This window comes from Myotis lucifugus, unplaced genomic scaffold (genome assembly GCF_000147115.1).
Source record: "Myotis lucifugus unplaced genomic scaffold, Myoluc2.0 scaffold_66, whole genome shotgun sequence".
NCBI lineage: Eukaryota > Metazoa > Chordata > Mammalia > Chiroptera > Vespertilionidae > Myotis > Myotis lucifugus.
Genome location: NW_005871114.1, coordinates 4,976,415 through 4,994,064, shown reverse-complemented (window position 1 = coordinate 4,994,064; position 17,650 = coordinate 4,976,415). Strand labels below are relative to the sequence as shown.

General features: G+C 39.1%; 1 protein-coding gene across 1 annotated transcript in view; it reads left to right on the top strand.

Moving 5' to 3' along the window:
* MARCH5 (membrane associated ring-CH-type finger 5) overlaps nucleotides 1–9,764 on the top strand; it is a 43,815-nt gene extending 34,051 nt beyond the window's left edge. The window contains exons 4-6 of the mRNA XM_023754917.1: nucleotides 8,061–8,244; nucleotides 8,370–8,536; nucleotides 8,983–9,764. Coding sequence (XP_023610685.1) covers nucleotides 8,061–8,244; nucleotides 8,370–8,536; nucleotides 8,983–9,099 — 468 coding nt within the window. The 3' untranslated portion in view covers nucleotides 9,100–9,764. The remainder of the gene's footprint in view (nucleotides 1–8,060; nucleotides 8,245–8,369; nucleotides 8,537–8,982) is intronic.
* The last annotated feature ends 7,886 nt before the right edge of the window (nucleotides 9,765–17,650 follow it).

Here is a 17,650-nt window from a genome sequence, read left to right as displayed (position 1 = left end):
TTTATATATTTCTTATATAGATTACCTAAGTTATTAACATTTCCTATATTCAGGCCTTACTTTTCCTGTTAGAAGGTAATTTGCTTGAAAGTAGAGACTATCTTACACACATGTATTCCTATGTAGCATATAACAAAGACTAACACTTTAACATTTTCATGAATATTGATTTTTTATATGATCAGTTCTATCAGGTGTAACAGGATTACTTATTTTCTAACCAATAGATCGTTTCTAATAATGATTATCATTACATCATTAGATCAAGGAAGTTCAGGACAGTTCTAGGACTGAGAAAACTTAGAGCAGATTTTACATTATTTGATGTACAAATACATTACAGCTGTATATTTGTTACAGATGAGAAAACTAGGCCCTCTGAGACTGATTTCTCTTAAGACCTAAATGACTATAAGAAATGGGATGGCTCTTTTTGAGAAAAAGACTTTAACTCAATCTTAAAAGATTTTTGATAATTAATGCGACACTTCAACAACAGGAGTCAATTAAGGAATATAGTTTGTATCCTCCAAAAAGGGCTACTAGTTGTATCATGACATTTTGAACAATATTGGTATGATTCAGTCAAAAAGTTAACACTGAATCTACGTAAAATATAAAACAAATTGAAAGCCTTGATCCCCAGCCTCAAGGAACATAGTCTAAGACAAGATGGACAAAATGAACAACTGGAGAACAGTTAAATGGTTCCATAAACAATTGTGATGAGCGTAGAAACTACATAAGCAGTATTGTATTCAGTAAAAGTAAAAAATCATTTGAAGTTATGAAAAAGGTAAGTCTTGAGCTGACTCTTGAAGGAAATAATTTGGATTGGTAGAGAGAAGAAATGATATAAGTATAGAGATTAAAATGAACATGATGGTTAATCGTGACAGTAAAGAAAAAATCTTAAAATTATGATAATACACATATATTAGGTGTTATCATTTAGAAATAAACTTTACATGTACTATCTCACATGAAAACATTTTCTTTTTTAAGCTCAGAAATGAGAGAGATTTACTGTGGACAGTAGGTAGTACTATGTGTTACTGAAGAGCATTAGGAAGACTTTTACCTACTTGTTAGGGAATGTGCCATCAGCAGTATTTAGGGTTTTCTCTTTAACACTTTGCTGTTACTTTTCCTTTTGTTCTCTTATTACTATGAAGTAAATCAGATTAAGGAATCACAACTATTCTCTTTATTGTTGAAAGTATTATATGTCCCTTTATTTCCCCCCTTGCCCTCTGAACCCCCTACCCCCAAGCCTTCACCATCCTGTTGTCTGTGACTATGAGTTATGCATATACACATATGAGTTCATTGGTTGTTTTTTTCCCCCCCCCCCCCCCCCCCACCTTCCACCATCCCTGCCTTCTTCCCTCTGAGGTTTGACAGTCTGTTCAACATTTCTAGGTCTCTGGGTCTATTTTTGTTCATCAGTTTATGTTGTTCATTAGATTCGACATATGAGTGAGATCATGTGATACTTAATCTTTCTCTGACTGGCTTATTTTGCTTAGCATAATGCTCTCTAGATCCATTCGTGCTGTTGCAAATGGTAAGGGTTCTTTCTTTTTTACAGCTGTGTAGTATTCTGTTGTGTAGATGTACCACAGCTTTTTAATCCACTCATCTGCTGATGGGCACTTAGGCCGTTTTCAAATCTTAGCTATTGTAAATTGCGCTGCTATGAACATAGGAGTGCATATATTCTTTCAGATGGGTGTTGCTAGTTTCTTGGGATATATTCCTAGAAGGAGGTTCACTGGGTCAAATGGTAGTTCCATTTTTAATTTTTTGAGGAAACTGCAAACTGTTTTCCATAGAGGCTGCACTAGTCTGCATTCCCACCAGCAGTGCACTAGGGTTCCCTTTTCTCCACATCCTCACGAACACTTGTCGTTAGTTGATTTGTTGATGATAGCCATTCTAACAGGTGTGAGGTGGTACCTCATTGTCATTTTGATTTGCATCTCTGATGATTAGTGGTGACTTTGAGCATTTTTTCATATGACTTTTGCCCTTCTCTATGTCCATTTTAGAGATAGTCCCATTTATTTTTTCATGAACAAGTCATAGGTTCAATCTCTGTTAATTGTGAGGAACTTAAATAGGAACTTCACTTATATTTTTATTGAAAAGACAGTAGTTCATTTTTCCCTAGCACTGGGCTGAAGACCTTTCAAGCACTGATGCATTTAATCCTTGCAAGAATCTTGTGTCATAGATACTATCAATTATTCCTTGTTTACAGGTTCAAAGAGTTTACATGTACAGAACACACAGCAAGAGAAAGCATTAAGACTCCTGTCCCTGCCCTAGCCGGTTTGGCTCAGTGGATAGAGTGTCGGCATGCGGACTGAAGGGTTCTGGATTCAATTCCAGTCCTGGGCACATGCTGCCCAGGTTTCGGGCTCAGTCCCCAATAGGGGGTGTGCAGGAAGCAGCCAGTCAATAGTTCTCTCTCATCATTGATGTTTCTATCTTTCTCTCCCTCTCCCTTCCTCTCTGAAATTAAAAAAAAAAAAAAAAAAAAAGTTAAAAAAAAATACACACACAAAAAAAACAGACTTCTGTTCCTAATCTTGGGTTCCTTAAGTGAAATCTGGTTGCAAAGGCAGTTAGAGCATTTTATTCTGGAACAATGGAACCTTAATATCCAACCTAGTTCCACTTTTGCATTTAGTATAAAGACATCCCCCATAAGCATTGTCCATTTTAATTACACTACACTTAATTATCCTCAATTCTAACTAAGAAAACCTATTCATCACTGTTCCACCCTTTCATTTGAAAGTAGGGTTCTAATAGGCAGTGCTTTAAAAGATCAGGCTTTAATTAAAACTCTTAGCCTTTCAGCATTGGTGAACTGTAGACCTAACTGTATACGAAGATCTAAGTTGTAGCTCTTTAGCAGAAAAATGAAAAGAAAAACAAAATTTTTCTCTAAACCTCCAACCCCTTAGGCCTTTATTTTATACTAGAGGCCCGGTGCACGGATTCATGCACCGGTGGGGTCCCTCAGTGTGGCCTGTGGGGATCGGCCGAAAATGGCAGTACAACTGCCACTCCTGCCTGCTGCTCCCACTCATTCTGGCCCCACTGCGCCTGCTGTGGGCTCACGCCCGGTCAGTCCCGATAGGGAGAGGCTCACGCAGCCGCAGCACCACCGGTGCTCGTCAGCCCTGAGCCCAGCATCTGGCACCCATCAGTCAGCTGAGCGGCACTCCAGCTGTGGGAGTGCACTGACCACCAGGAGGCAGCTCCTGCATTGAGCGTCTGCCCCCTGATAGTCACATCATAGTGACCGGTCAACCAGTTGTTTAATTGTTCAGTTGCTTAGGCTTTTATATATAGAGATGTGGATAACAAACTCTTAGAGAAGGCATTCTATAATTCCTGAATCTCACTCCAAAATAGAAGTCTTAACTGTTTTTGCCCTTGCTGGTGTGGCCCAGTTGGTTAGAGTGTTGTCCTGTGCACTGAAGGGTCATGGGTTTGATTGCTGGTCAGGGCACATTACCCAAGTTGCAGGTTCCATCCCTGGTCAGGGTGTATATGGGAGGCAACTGATCGATGTTTCTCACATTGATGTTTCTCTCTCTCTCTCCCTCCTCTCCATCTCTCCCCCCTTTTCTCCCTCCCTCCCCTTATTCCTTCTTTCTCTCTCTAAATCAGTAAAAACATATCCTTGAGTAAGGATTTAAAATAATAATAATCTGCTTATATTTTTTAAAATTTTATTTCTCAATTATAATTTACATTCAATGTTATTTTTGTAAGTTTCAAGTGTACAGCATAGTGGCTGGATGATCATATACTTTAGATTCTAAAGTTTAAAGAGTGGTGTTCCCACCCACCCTGACATTTTCAGTACCCACCTGGCACCATACATCGTTATTGCAATATTACTGACTATATTCCCTATGCTGTACTTTACATCCCCAGGACTATTTTGTTACTACCAATTTGTACTTTTTTTCTTAACATATTTGTATTGATTTCAGAGAGAGGAAAGGAGAGGGAGAGAAATAGAAACATCAATGATGAGAGAGAATCAGCCGCTCCACCCCCATCCCCTGCACATCCCCCACTGTGGATCAAGGCTGCAACCCAACAGTGATCTCCCAGTTCATAGGTCAAAGCTCAACCACTGAGCCACGCCTGCCAGGCCCAATTTATACTTCTTAATTCCTTCACCTTTTTCACCCAGTCCTTCTCCCTCCTCCCCTCTGGCAGCCATCAGACTGTACTATTATCTCTAAGTCTGTTTCAAAAAAAACAATGTTTTTAAATCTTCCAGCATAAAACCAGAATGTACATGATCATACACGAAGTTTGCTGGTTTTCTATTGACCAAAGTTAAATGAGCCTCATTGCTTAATTCATCTTTTCATTTATTGCCCTTGAGTCTGACAGTAGTAGGTAGTGTACTACAGGTGTTAACACTATTCTGTTTTCTTTACGGCATTTATATTTGCCCCCTTGTTTGATTTGGTTGTCTCTCATCTCCAGAAGACATCCGTTTAGCTCACCACTTAACCCCCAGTACCAAGGCCTGTCTCTGGCACATAATCAGAGTTCAGTTGAATGAATGAATGCATGCATGCAAGTGCGCCTGCATGGTGAGCCTTAGCTTGAGCACAAAGCATCTCTCTGCTTTAGCTGTAACAGGTGGGACGGTGGGGCTTTGCTCACTGCCCTGTTTCCTTTTTTGTTTCCTCATTTTTAGACAATTGGTTGTAAGGTTTTAACTGCTATCCATGAAGAATAAACATACCTGAATATTCACTCTGCTTTGTGTTTTGTTTTTAATTTTATTATTTAAGGTATTACAAATAGTACATATGTCTTTTTTCTCCCCCATTGACTCCCCCCCCCCCTGCCCACAGTGTCTTGTGTTCACTGGTTGTGCTTATATGCATGCATACAAGTCCTTCAGTTGATCTCTTACTCCCCCAACCCTTCCCTGTCTTCTGCTATAGTTTGACAGTCTGTTCAATGCTTCTTTGCCTATGTATCTATTTTTGTTCAACAGTTTATAATGTCCTTTATATTCCACAAATGAGTGAGATTATGTGGTATTTATCTTTCACGACTGGCTTATTTCACTTAGCATAATGCTCTGCAGTTCCATCCATGCTGTTGCAAATGGTAAGAATTCCTTCTATTTTACAGCAGCGTAGAATTCCATTGTGTAGATGTACCACAGTTTTCTAATCCACTCATCTGCTGATGGGCATTTAGGCTGTTTCCAAATCTTAACTATTGTAAATTGTGCTGCTATGTACATAGGGATGAATATATCCTTTCTGAATTGTGTTTCTGGCTTCTTGGGATATATTCCTAGAAGTGGGATGACTGGGTCAAATGGCAGTTCCATTTTTAATTTTTTAAGGAAACGCCATACTGTTTTTCACAGTGGCTGCACCAGTCTGCATTCCCACCAGGAGTGAAGGAGGGTTCCTTTTTCTCTGCATCCTCTCCAGCACTTGTCGTTTGTTGATTTGTTGATGATAGTCATTCTGGCAGGTGTGAGATGGTACCTCATTGTTGTTTTGATCTGCATCTCTCAGATGATTAGTGACTTTGAGCATGTTTTCATATGTCTCTTGACTTTCTGAATGTCCTCTTTTGAAAAGTGTCTATTTAGGTCCTTTGCCCATTTTTTGATTGGATTGTTGATCTTCCCTTTGTTAAGTTGCTTTGTGTTTTAAACCCTAAATTCTAAACAGAATACATAACCCAGCAAACGAATTTTCACATGTGTTTGCTAACACTTTGAGAGTATTTAAATCACATTCAGTTATAACTTTAAAGTGATCATTATATTGAAAATAATAAAATGGTATAAAAATGGAATGTCCTAGAAAAGCATTATAGATAAAGATGGTCTCTTGGCTAATCTGTTGCTGCCAGTATTGGATTAGGTTTATGAAATATTTCGAGCCAGACTATTTCATTTTAGAGCAACTCAAGACAATCACCCTTTACATGCAAGATGTGAAGTTGCTAAGTTTCTACCTGGAGACACTGAAGAGTATCAGGTACTGATGCCATGGTTTTTGACCATTTGGAAGAGGCTAGCCTCCTGCCCTTTAATATTATATCTTAGAGAACTTAACCAAGTGCAAGTCTGGGTTATATCCCTGACTGAAATTTTAAAGGCACCTATTTCGGTTCTCTCCACATACTTTTATAAAGTATTTTTACCTGGATGGAGACTGTCTTCCAGAATTTCAGTTTTCCCTGATCATTCTCAGCTTGACCTTATTTCACATCTTGTAGTCCACCTGAAAAAAAGTGCTATAATAGCTGACATAAAGGGCATGTCATTTTTGAAAAAAAACTCATGAGCTTTCTTTTCTGAGTAGTTTCTAGTCCTCCCTACCTCTTTTCCTCTTACTCTTTGCCTGTCCTTTTTCCCTCCTTTCAGACTGAGTCCTTTCTGATCCTTTCTTCCTCAAGTGTGATCAGAAAAACTTACGTAGAGTCCTTTACAGTAGTGTCCTCCTATCAGGCTGTTGGTCTCACAGTGTGTTACCTGGGTGCGCTTCTGAAGTAGTCTCCCTCCTTCCCCTATTAACTGCCAAGGATAATCCCTCAGATAAATATTTTTAATTTGTGAGCAATTGAAACTTTTGGCTAAAGGGACATCATTTGAGACCTTTAAAAGAGAATTGCCAGGGAAATCGTCTAGTTAAAAATAAGCTCGCCAACAAAGTGGTGGTGTTGAGAGAAGTGTAAGGCTGATTGATCAGCAAGTGGAAAGGATTCTGCTGTGAGGGGAAGTATGGAGATTCACAAATGCCAATTAATCATGTACTTCTTGCCCCATGGCATCTACACTAATTGAGAAATAGCCCTAAGATCCAGAGGAGATGGGAAGTATTATTTTAGTTTCATTTCCCATAAAGAGGGCACTGGAAGTTCTAGATTGGAGACAATGACTGGAACCTGTAGCCAAAACTCCTTACAGCAGTCCCCCAAACCTAGACCTTGGAATTGCATTTTTAGGAGAGTTAGGGTGGAGAGCAAGCATTTAGCCAACCACAGAGATTTCACTATCCCAGACATCACCAGTGGGGAGAAAGAGCCAAAGAGAAGTGAGTTTTCAGGCTATCTCCTAAGGCAGTGATGGTGAACCTTTTGAGCTCGGCGTGTCAGCATTTTGAAAAAACCTAACTTATCTCTGGTGCCGTGTCACATATAGAAATTTTTTGATATTTGCAACCATAGTAAAACAAAGACTTATATTTTTGATATTTTATATATTTAAATGCCATTTAACAAAGAAAAATCAACCAAAAAAATGAGTTTGTGTGTCACCTCTGACACACGTGTCATAGGTTCGCCATCACTGTCCTAAGGTCCTGCCCCTTGCCTGGCTATGCCTACCTCCTAGTTAGGAAGAACAGGAAAACAGATCCTCTGCTAGAAGACAAATACGGCCTAAAATAGCCCGGGCAAACCAAATCAGTTAAGAGGAATGGAAGCAAGAACCAGAAGTCCCCTCCCTCCATTCAAATGTAATCAATGTGGGTCAACCATTTTTAAAACTTGTTGCTGCCGAAGCCGGTTTGGCTCAGTGGATGGAGCGTTGGCCTGCGGACTGAGGCGAGACAATTATTATAAATAAATCTGGACTGATAGCTTTCCAGCTTATTTTTTAAGCTTTTTATTTCTGTATTCTTTAGCTGATCGATGTTTCTCTCTCATCGATGTTTCTGACTATCTCTCTCCCTTCCTCTCTGTAAAAAATCAATAAAATATATAAAAAAAAAAAAAATTTAAAAAAAAAAATAAAAATAAAAAATAAAACTTGTTGCTATGTAATATGAAATCACTTGGGAGGTGCCCCCCCCCCACCTTGAACGAGACAATTATTATAAATAAATCTGGACTGATAGCTTTCCAGCTTATTTTTTAAGCTTTTTATTTCTGTATTCTTTAGACATTTAGCATTTCCTCTAAAATGAATTGAGCTCGAGCATGCCACATCCCTTCATGAGCTAAGGAAATGATTCTAGCAAATGCTGTCTGTTTCACAGGTTGTAGGCCATAAAGAAGGTCTGGATGTTATGGAGAGAGCTGATCCTTTATTCCTTTTAATTGGACTTCCTACTATTCCTGTCATGCTGATATTAGGCAAGATGATTCGCTGGGAGGATTATGTGCTTAGACTATGGCGCAAATACTCAAATAAACTACAAATTTTGAACAGTATATTTCCAGGTAAGGCCCTGAATTGTGGTGGTAACAAGCATGCCAAATTAATCCTATGGAAGAAACCCTGTATACAAAGGTATCTTCGCTATGCTAATTTTTTGGCACTAATACCCTGCATTTTTTCCCTCTAGGGATTGGCTGTCCTGTTCCTCGAATTCCAGCTGAGGCTAATCCTTTAGCAGATCATGTCTCTGCCACCCGAATTTTATGTGGAGCCCTTGTCTTTCCTACTATTGCGACTATAGTTGGTAAACTGATGTTTAGTAGTGTTAACTCTAATTTACAAAGGACAATCTTGGTAAGATGGCTTTAATGTTACCTTTTTAAAGTAACTATACGAAAGAGAATGAATTGTATATTTGTTGTTGTTTTTAAAAAACCAATGAGACTATATAAATATTCTGGGGCTCCTCAATTTGATCCTCACTGTCATGTAATAGCAGTAAAATGGAAACAGTCCCGGCAGTAGCGCTGGCCTTCCAGAACTGTGCTGTGGGTGACTTCTCTCCCGGGCTATGCAGGAATCCTCAGACCATCCCTCTTGCAGCAAGGTTATGGTGAAGAGCTTCTGCTCTCAGTCAGGCTGCCTGGTTCAACCCTATCACAGATATTGTCTTGCTGAGAACAAGTTTCTTGACTTCTCTGTGCCTGTAGAATAAAGATAGTAATGGTAGCTACCTCAGTAAATTTATTTTGTTTCTCTAAATGTGCATTAGAAAAAGCTAATTTTCCTTTTTATTTTAGGGTGGAATTGCTTTTGTTGCCATAAAAGGAGCATTCAAGGTTTACTTCAAACAGCAGCAATATTTACGTCAGGCACACCGCAAAATTCTAAATTATCCAGAGCAAGAAGAAGCATAAAACTGTGACTTCCTATCGTTCTGCAGTCCTCTCATCCTTATGAGTCTGTTGTGTTGTTTTGATTCCATCATTAATGCACAGTAGTGGAGACTTGTGATAAGCTGCTGCTCTCGTATTTTTAAGAAATAAAATAAAGAAAGCACTTAGGGCCGGAGAACTCCTCTCAGTAATCACGGAACCTAAGGATGTGATTCGTTTTCATTATTCTGTATGTACTTCTTTTATGGCAGTCGTCTGAACCATTACATTAGCATGGGAAACCTGGCTTTGTTCATATTTTCTTCAGACAGAAATGTAAGGATCAACCTGTACAAATATTGAATGCACATGCTGTTTTATTCAAAGGCCTCTTTTGTACATGTTCATGTTCAGTGTTTTCTTAGAATTGGCAACTCAATGAAGGTACTGAGGACTTTTCTCACTGGCATAATTTGATTACATGTTGTAAACAGGAGTACATGTTAATATGAGGAAATGTAAATTAAATTACTTATAAATAAATAACAAACCAAAAATGTATGTAAACATTTAAATGATTATCTGAACAAATGCGATTTTGTTGTGTTTTTTTAACCCATGTGATGTCCTCCAAAATGTGTAAGGTAAAAGTTCACAGGGCTTCCAGATCACTTTTTCACTATTAAATATTATTTATATAATGTTGACATCTCATAGTTCTAAATGTAATTTTGACTCATGCAGTCTTAATTACTGTGTGTGTATGTGTGTGTGTGTGTGTGTGTGTGTGTGTGTGAGAGAGCGAGAGAGAGAGAGAGAGAGAGGTGACAGGTCCTTCCATCACTGGAGTAAGGTTTTTAAATCCATATTTCTAGAAATTAGAGCTGCCAGATTATAGTAGTTTGAGCACAGAGAACGATTTGCAAAAAATTCAATAAAGTTATTTTACTCTTCTCTTTCATTGATTCAGTTATTCAGGTATTTGCTGATCACCTCCTGTTTGCCCAGGCACTATGCTGAGTGCTGTGGGATACAATGGTGAACACGACAGACTTGGTTCTATGTAGTTTACGGTCTAATTTCAACAGATAGAAAACCAACAGTGGTGAACCAAGGTGAGGCCTGGAGCTCTTTGTTTTTACACCGGTCAGTGAGGAGATAATTATGAAAATAAGTCTTTTTTTTTTTAATATATTTTATTGATTTTCCACAGAGAGGAAGGGAGAGAGATAGAGAGTTAGAAACATCGATGAGAGAGAAACATTGATCAGCTGCCTCCTGCACATCTACTGGGGATGTGCCCGCAACCCAGGTACATGCCCTTGACTGGAATCGAACCTGGGACCTTTCAGTCCACAGGCCGACGCTCTATCCACTGAGCCAAACCGGTTTCGGCGAAAATAAGTCTTGATAAGTATTGAGGTCATTGGTTTTGGCTTAAGATAATTTATTTTATTATTTTAAAAACCAATACTAATGTTTTTAGATTTTAATTGCTTATCATATTGATGAGGGTAGTATCTTAATCACTGTTTATCTAGTTTTATATTAATTTTTAAGAACCAATTATTTATTTTAAGCCATTTTTAATAGTGGCCCTTTTAATGTTATTCAGCAATCTGAATGATTTTGCAGTTATTTTCATTAATTAAGTTTTTAAAAGTTAGTTCTAAAAACCCTGTTTATTTTCTTGTTTACAGTATCTAATGCATGATGATGATAAATTTCCTCTTACTGAGGAGTAGCCACTTCTCTTTAGAAGGGTAGCAAATAGAGATTGAGCTCTATTAGACTGCAATAATGTATGTTAACTTTAGTAATTTAAAACTGGAATCTTTATAGTATGAATGTTTTGAGTTATAATATGAAGTTGATGTGAATGGCTATTGAACATTCAAAGTTGTCATTCTTTGGGGAGGAAGGGAATATTTGACTGACAGTGGGCCTTATTAAGAACACTGCTATAGTTCTGAATGGGAAATAAAAATCTATGATTATATATAAAAGTAACTTAGATTACATAACTATAATTATAAAATATATTGGCTTTTCTTTCGTTTTTAAGGTGAAAAGACATTAGATATTTCCTGTATAATTTTGTTATATAGAACAGCTTTTAGGCAGCCTTTACTAAAGTTATATAAGCACACAGTTCCCCATTTACTACTTTAATGTCCAAAATGGGGAAGTAGCTACTTAGACTTATTGGCATCAGGGCTTGTGAGGGTGAGAGAAACAACTGTAATCTTTTGGGGGCAGGGAAGTGGGGTTTCTAGGGCTGTGGGGAGGGAATTGCAAGTGCCTGGGGACCAAGAGTGACCTCTAGCCCTGGAATTAAGCACTTAAATCTAAAGAGCCTTATTAGTTTGAGAAGTACCATGTCCTATTCTCTTTAGCAAGGTGGCCTGCACTGCCATGAAGCAACAAAAGAGCATGAGCTGACTCATGTTGGGTAGACCTGGTTCAAATGCTAATTCTGCTTTTAATAACTTGACCTTGGCCAAATGACTTATCTTTCTCTCAGCTACAGTTTTCTTCTTCACTGAAATGCAAGTAATACTCATCCTCAAAAGTTATTTCTAGGAGTAAGAGAAATTAAAGGAACAGGCACTTTAGGCTTGAAATAGCACCTATAGAGCAGCCGTTCTTAATTGCTAGTCTGTTCACTCTCTAGGAAGAGGGAATGAAATAAAAGAAAGGCATTGGGGGACAGATTAAACGGATGCTGTAGACTTTGGGGATAGGTGGGTATATTTTGTGTTTTTCAATTTATTTTCACATTGCTTTACTGTGTAATTTCTATAAATTTCTGTTTTAAACCTCTTATATGAAATTCAGTGACAACTAGTAGAATTCTTTGCAGAAATTAACTTATCTCCAAAGTGGCTGAAAATATTGTTCATCATTACATGATTATCAAATGACTGTGAAGAATATATAACTAAACTTAGTGACTTAATTAGTCACTGCCGTGCTAACTGCTGTAATTTTTTAAAACATCTTGTTTTTAATATAGACGATCTCAATACTGGCTGGATTAGGGTAAATAAAGAATATTTCTGTTCTCTAGGTGTACTTTGTTGAACAACTGCCAAAATATTATTAATTCTGTACCTATGTAATTCTTTTTCTAAATAATAGTTATAGACACAGTAGTTAGATTTTTCTTTTAGTAAAAATTTGAATTTTTAAAGAAATTATTAGAGGAATTTGTCTTAATTTTTTAATTAGGCTAGCTTAAATGTTAAATATGTTCTAATATTTTTAATGTATCACCTCTCACCTACCTCCAGAGCTACGTGGACTATGATTAGACAAGCAACTAGACAAAATCTGGGTAGTCTCATGCCATGGGATATCTTAAAGTATATTTAAGTGAATTGGAAGCACACACACAATTTGTTTCCTGAGATACTAAGAACTTCAGTTTCATTCTAGAAGGTAAGAATCTTCTAGAATGAGGACATCAAATACAGACCCTTCCATCCATGGGGATTGTTTTGTCTCTAGGTCACTTCTTTATTAATACTAGTAGAGGAGAAACAGCATAGTTGGACAGTCCTGGATGCATACTCTAGCTGATACTTTAAATTAGTTGTAGCACAAGTTACTTTTCCTTAGAAAAACCATCAGTTTCTTTATCAATAAAATCTCTATATATAAAAGTCTAAGCGACTGTTAAAACCGAACAACCAGTTGACGAGTCGCTATGATGTGCACTGACCTCCAGGGGGCAGACACTCAACACAGGAGCTACCGCTGGTGGTCAGTGCACTCCCACAGCCAGCCAACCTTCCCTGGTCCCCCCCCCCCCCCCACCCTCGGCAAACCTCCCGCTGTCCCTTCCCCCAGCCAGCGGCAGGCCCTGGCCAGCCCAGCCCCTGTCGGGACTGAGCAAGAAGGCCCCAATAGGTCCTGATCGCCGGCCAGGTCTAGGAACCCCATCCATGCATGAATTTCATGCACCAGGCCTCTAGTGAAGATTGAGATCTGTCTCCTAGCTTATTGGGAGGTAACATTTAAGGACAGTTTGATAGGCAGAGAAACTAAATCTGTGCCAATTTAAGCAGAGGTTTGTTTGCCTATAACCCTTTCTCTAGGTTACCTCCTCTACTACCTGCTACCCCAAACACCCATTGGAACTGGAGTGGTGAAAGGTTTTGTTAACTTCCTGGAACAAATACCCTGAGCAGAGGGAAGGTTTGCAGCTGAGTGGTTGTAGGATAATCAACATGTACTACTTTATCAGATATTTGTTGAGCACCTGGGCCCTGGGGTAAAATGAGGAATAAGCCTGCTTTGAGATGTTCAGTCTTAACACAAACAGATCTAAGTCTTACTGTGGTATTACCACCACAAGAACGTTAAATACATATAGGGAGAATTTTTTATTTTTATTTTTTTTACAAAGGGAGAAAGAGATACACCAGTTGGCTGCCTCCTGTATGTGCCCTGACAAGGGATAGAACCCACAACCTAGGTATGTGCCCTGACCGGGAATCAAACCCATGACCTTCCAGTGCACGAGATGCCACACTGGCTGAGGCGAGTGGGCATTTTTTTACTTTTGTTTACTATATTCCACAAATGAACCAAATTCATGGGCCATCTTGGAATATTTCGAGCCAGTAGAGGATGTGCCCTTCTTAAATAGGACTGTCTCTCGTTTAATATTAGCAAGAACCTATTACAGAAACTGACAGGTAACGTCTCCACGGCCTTCTGATACTCATTTATCAGTATCCAAATGTATCTATTTATCAATTCAGATAATTGTACACCAAAAATAAGACCTGGAAAAGTGAACTATTTTAAAGTACAAATCTTGATGTATTTTTGCAAATGATCACATGTAATATGTCAGGAGAGAAATCACGTTATTTGAACAGGGAAAATGTAATATAAGAAATTGTTGTCTGGTAAGTAAATACTAAAGGCAGTAAAAGAAGACTTTAATAAAGAAAAGTAGGGGCAATGAAAGCTATTGTCTCTAGGCTGAGGGAGAGTAGACAATAAGGAAACAAATGCCTAAAAGAAGGCCTCACGACGAACTGGTTTGGCTCAGTGGATAGAGCATCAGCCTGCGGACTCAAGGGTCCCAGGTTCGATTCCGGTCAAGGGCATGTACCTTGGTTGCAGGCACATCCCCAGTCGGGGGTGTGCAGGAGGCAGCTGATCGATCTCTCTCATCGATGTTTCTAACTCTCTGTCTCTCTCCCTTCTTCTCTGTAAAAAATCAATAAAATATATTAAAAAAAAAAAAAAGGCCTCTGCCCCCCTCCCCCAAAGCCAAGATTCAGACCCTTTGAAGAGGGTGTGGCTACCACTGGAACTGTGAGGAGTAACGAGAACCGGACAGGGCAGGCTGGAGCTGGTCTCTAGGAGCCGTGCTGGTGGGGAGAGAAGCCTGAGGTACAACTGGACACATGCACGGAGCTGCTGGGTGCTCATAACAAATGGTCACAAAGGAGGCTGGAACATGGAAGAGGCCTTCCTGACACGATAGCCGGGCATTGTCACTGCAGTGCCCTCATTTAAAAAGGCCCATGTCCCAAAGGAAAGTGTTTACAGGGTCCAGTTCATTGTCACAACGTTGGGCTGAGAAGGGTGGATTTGGAACTGAGTACGTTGGCACACGTAACCAGCGCCCTGCTCTGTAACCCATCCTAGTCAATCCAACACCCCTGCCCCACCTCCACCAAAGGGAAACATAATCTTAACCTCTTTTCAGTGAATAACTTAGAAAGTACTTGGCAGTCATTTAACCCTGATATATTTGATTCACAGAAAGGGCCATAGTGATTTAGTACCATACAAACACGATGATAAGTGGGCCGTTTTCATATATTCTGATTGGGCTGTACATTGATATGGAGGACAATTAGAAAGTATCTGTCAAAATTACTAATGCATGAACTCAGATCTAATTCCAGGAATTTATCTTAACATGTACTTGAGTCCAGCAACATATCTATAAAGTTAACCTGTCGCAGCAGGATATGTAAAAAGAAATTGGAACCAACCTAAATGTCTGTCGTTAGGGAACTGGTTAAATAATGGTACGTCCATAAAGGAATACTATGCAGCTATAAAAAATGAAAGAGCTGTTTACATATGTATTTAAAAATACTTCTGATGTACATTGTTAAAAGGGAAAAATCAAGATGTAGTATGTTGCCACTAATAGAGAGAATGGGGGTGGGGGAATTATCTAAATACTTGTTTATGCCTTTTAAAAATCTCTGGAAAGATACATAAGAAAACTAGCTATCTATAGGAGTTTTGGAAATGGAGGGTAGAGGTTAGGGAGGAGGGAGATTTTTATTGGTACCTTTTATATGTTTTCCTTAACTATGTAGACACATTATTTTTAAAGTAATTAAAAATTAAATCTTCCCAGAGGACAACTGAAAATCAATAGAAATTAGAGATTTCTATTTTATAAAGATGATAACATAGGAACTGTGTGTGACCATACTTTCTCCTTACAAAAGACTAAAGTGATTTTTTTGAAAAATAATTTTGCATCTCCCTCAAGCAGATCTTCCAGTAGGTATTCAATGAATGCTTACTGAACTGTATTAGCTTCCCATGAGATTCATTTTAAAAAATATTTTTATTGATTTCAGAGAAAGGATGGGGGAGAGAGATTGAAACATCAATGGTGAGAGAGAATCACTGATTGGCTGCCTCCTGCACGCCCCCCACTGGGGTTCAAGCCCGCAACCCAGGCATGTGCCCTTGACCGGAATTGAACCCTGGACCCTTCAGTTCGCAAGCAAACGCTCTATCCACTGAGCCAAACTACCACGTGGGGAAGGTGAAGAGTCTCACTGACTCCTTTTCTCTGGTTTATAAAGGCTGCAAATCTTTGTGCCTTGATATCCCCTCTGATTGGTCACTATCCCCTTTGATTGGTTACTATAGCAACTCCAGAGCTCAAACCTGATGTGAAGTATGTGAGGTTCCCTCCTTCCTCTCCCTTATTGTTTCCCTATTCCCTCTGGGCTTTCTTCTTCCCTTCTTGAAGGAGGGGCTTCCTTTCCTTTATTCTGTAAATGTATACCTTATGCAGCTCTCAGCTCCCTTATTCTACGGAAATGTACCCTTTGTAGCTCTGTAGCCCTGTGCTTTTCCCATGGACCCCTTAGTTCAGGGGTGGGCAAACTTTTTGACTCAGGGCCACAATGGGTTCTTAAACTGGACCGGAGGGCCGGAACAAAAGCATGGATGGAGTGTTTGTGTGAACTAATATAAATTCAAAGTAAACATCATTACATAAAAGGGTACGGTCTTTTTTTTTTTTTTTTTTTTAGTTTTATTCATTTCAAACGGGCCAGATCCTGCCCATGGGCCATAGTTTGCCCACGGCTGCCTTAGTTCCTAAAATGTCCTAAACCTGCCTTAAAACTCCTTTCAAAAGAGCCGTGTGATTCTAACTGTATGGCACTCTGGAAAAGACAAAACTATAGGAACTTTTTTTTTATTTAGTTAATCTTCACTGAGGATATTTTTTTCCTTTTTTAGAGAGTGTGGAAGGAGAGAAGGGAGGGGACCCCTGGTTGGAATCAAACCTATAACCCAGTTACATGCCCTTGACTGGGAATCGAACTGTGACCCTTGGGTGCTCAGGCCAAGGCTCTAACCAGTGAGCAACACTGGCCAAGGCTAGAAACACTTTTAAAAATCAGTTCTTTCTAAGGGTTAGGGGGAGAGGATAATGAATAGGTGAAGCACAGGATTTTTAGGGGGTGAAACTTCTATATGATACTGTTTGTAACCATGTAATGGACACTTGGATAAGTTGAGGAAGTAGTAATTTGTTAAGAAAAATTATGTCATTACCATTCAAGACATTTAAGCAGATGAGCCAGCTAATGAAAGTGTATTTTAGTATGAGAAGAATTTTACATTAAGCTAGTTATATGAGGAAATCCAAACAATTTGAATTTAAATTTTTTGTTGTTAATCCTCACCTGAGGAAATTTTTTCCATTCATTTTTAGAGTGAGTAGAAGGGAAGGAGGGAGTGGGGGAGGGAAGAAGAGAGAAACATCAATGTGAGGGAAACACATTGATTTATTGCCTCCCGAAAGCACCCAATAGGACCGGGACTGAGGATCAAACTTGCAACCCAGGTATGTGCCCTTAATCAGAAATCAAACCCACAACCCTTCAGGGGTGAGCTGATGTTCTAACCACTTAGCAACACCAGCCAGGGCCAAACAATTTGTATTTTAAATAAGCATGATCAGGCCTTTGAAACTCAGAAGGGAAGCCATTAACTGGTAATTAGAAAAGTTAATTTCTTAGCTAAAAGTTTTAATAGCTTCCTTTGCTCTTTTTAAAAATATATTATTGATTTCAGAGGGAAAGAGGGAGGAAGAGAGAAAGATAGGAACATCAATGATGAGAGAGAATCTTTGATCAACTGCCTCCTGCACGCCCCACCCTGGGGATCTAGCCCGCAACCAGGGCATGTGCCCTGACCAGGAATCAAACTGTGACCTCCTGATTCATTGGTTGACCCTCAACCACTGAGCCATGCTGGCCAGGCTTCCCTTGCTCTTTTATCCTAAGGTGCTACCTGGCCC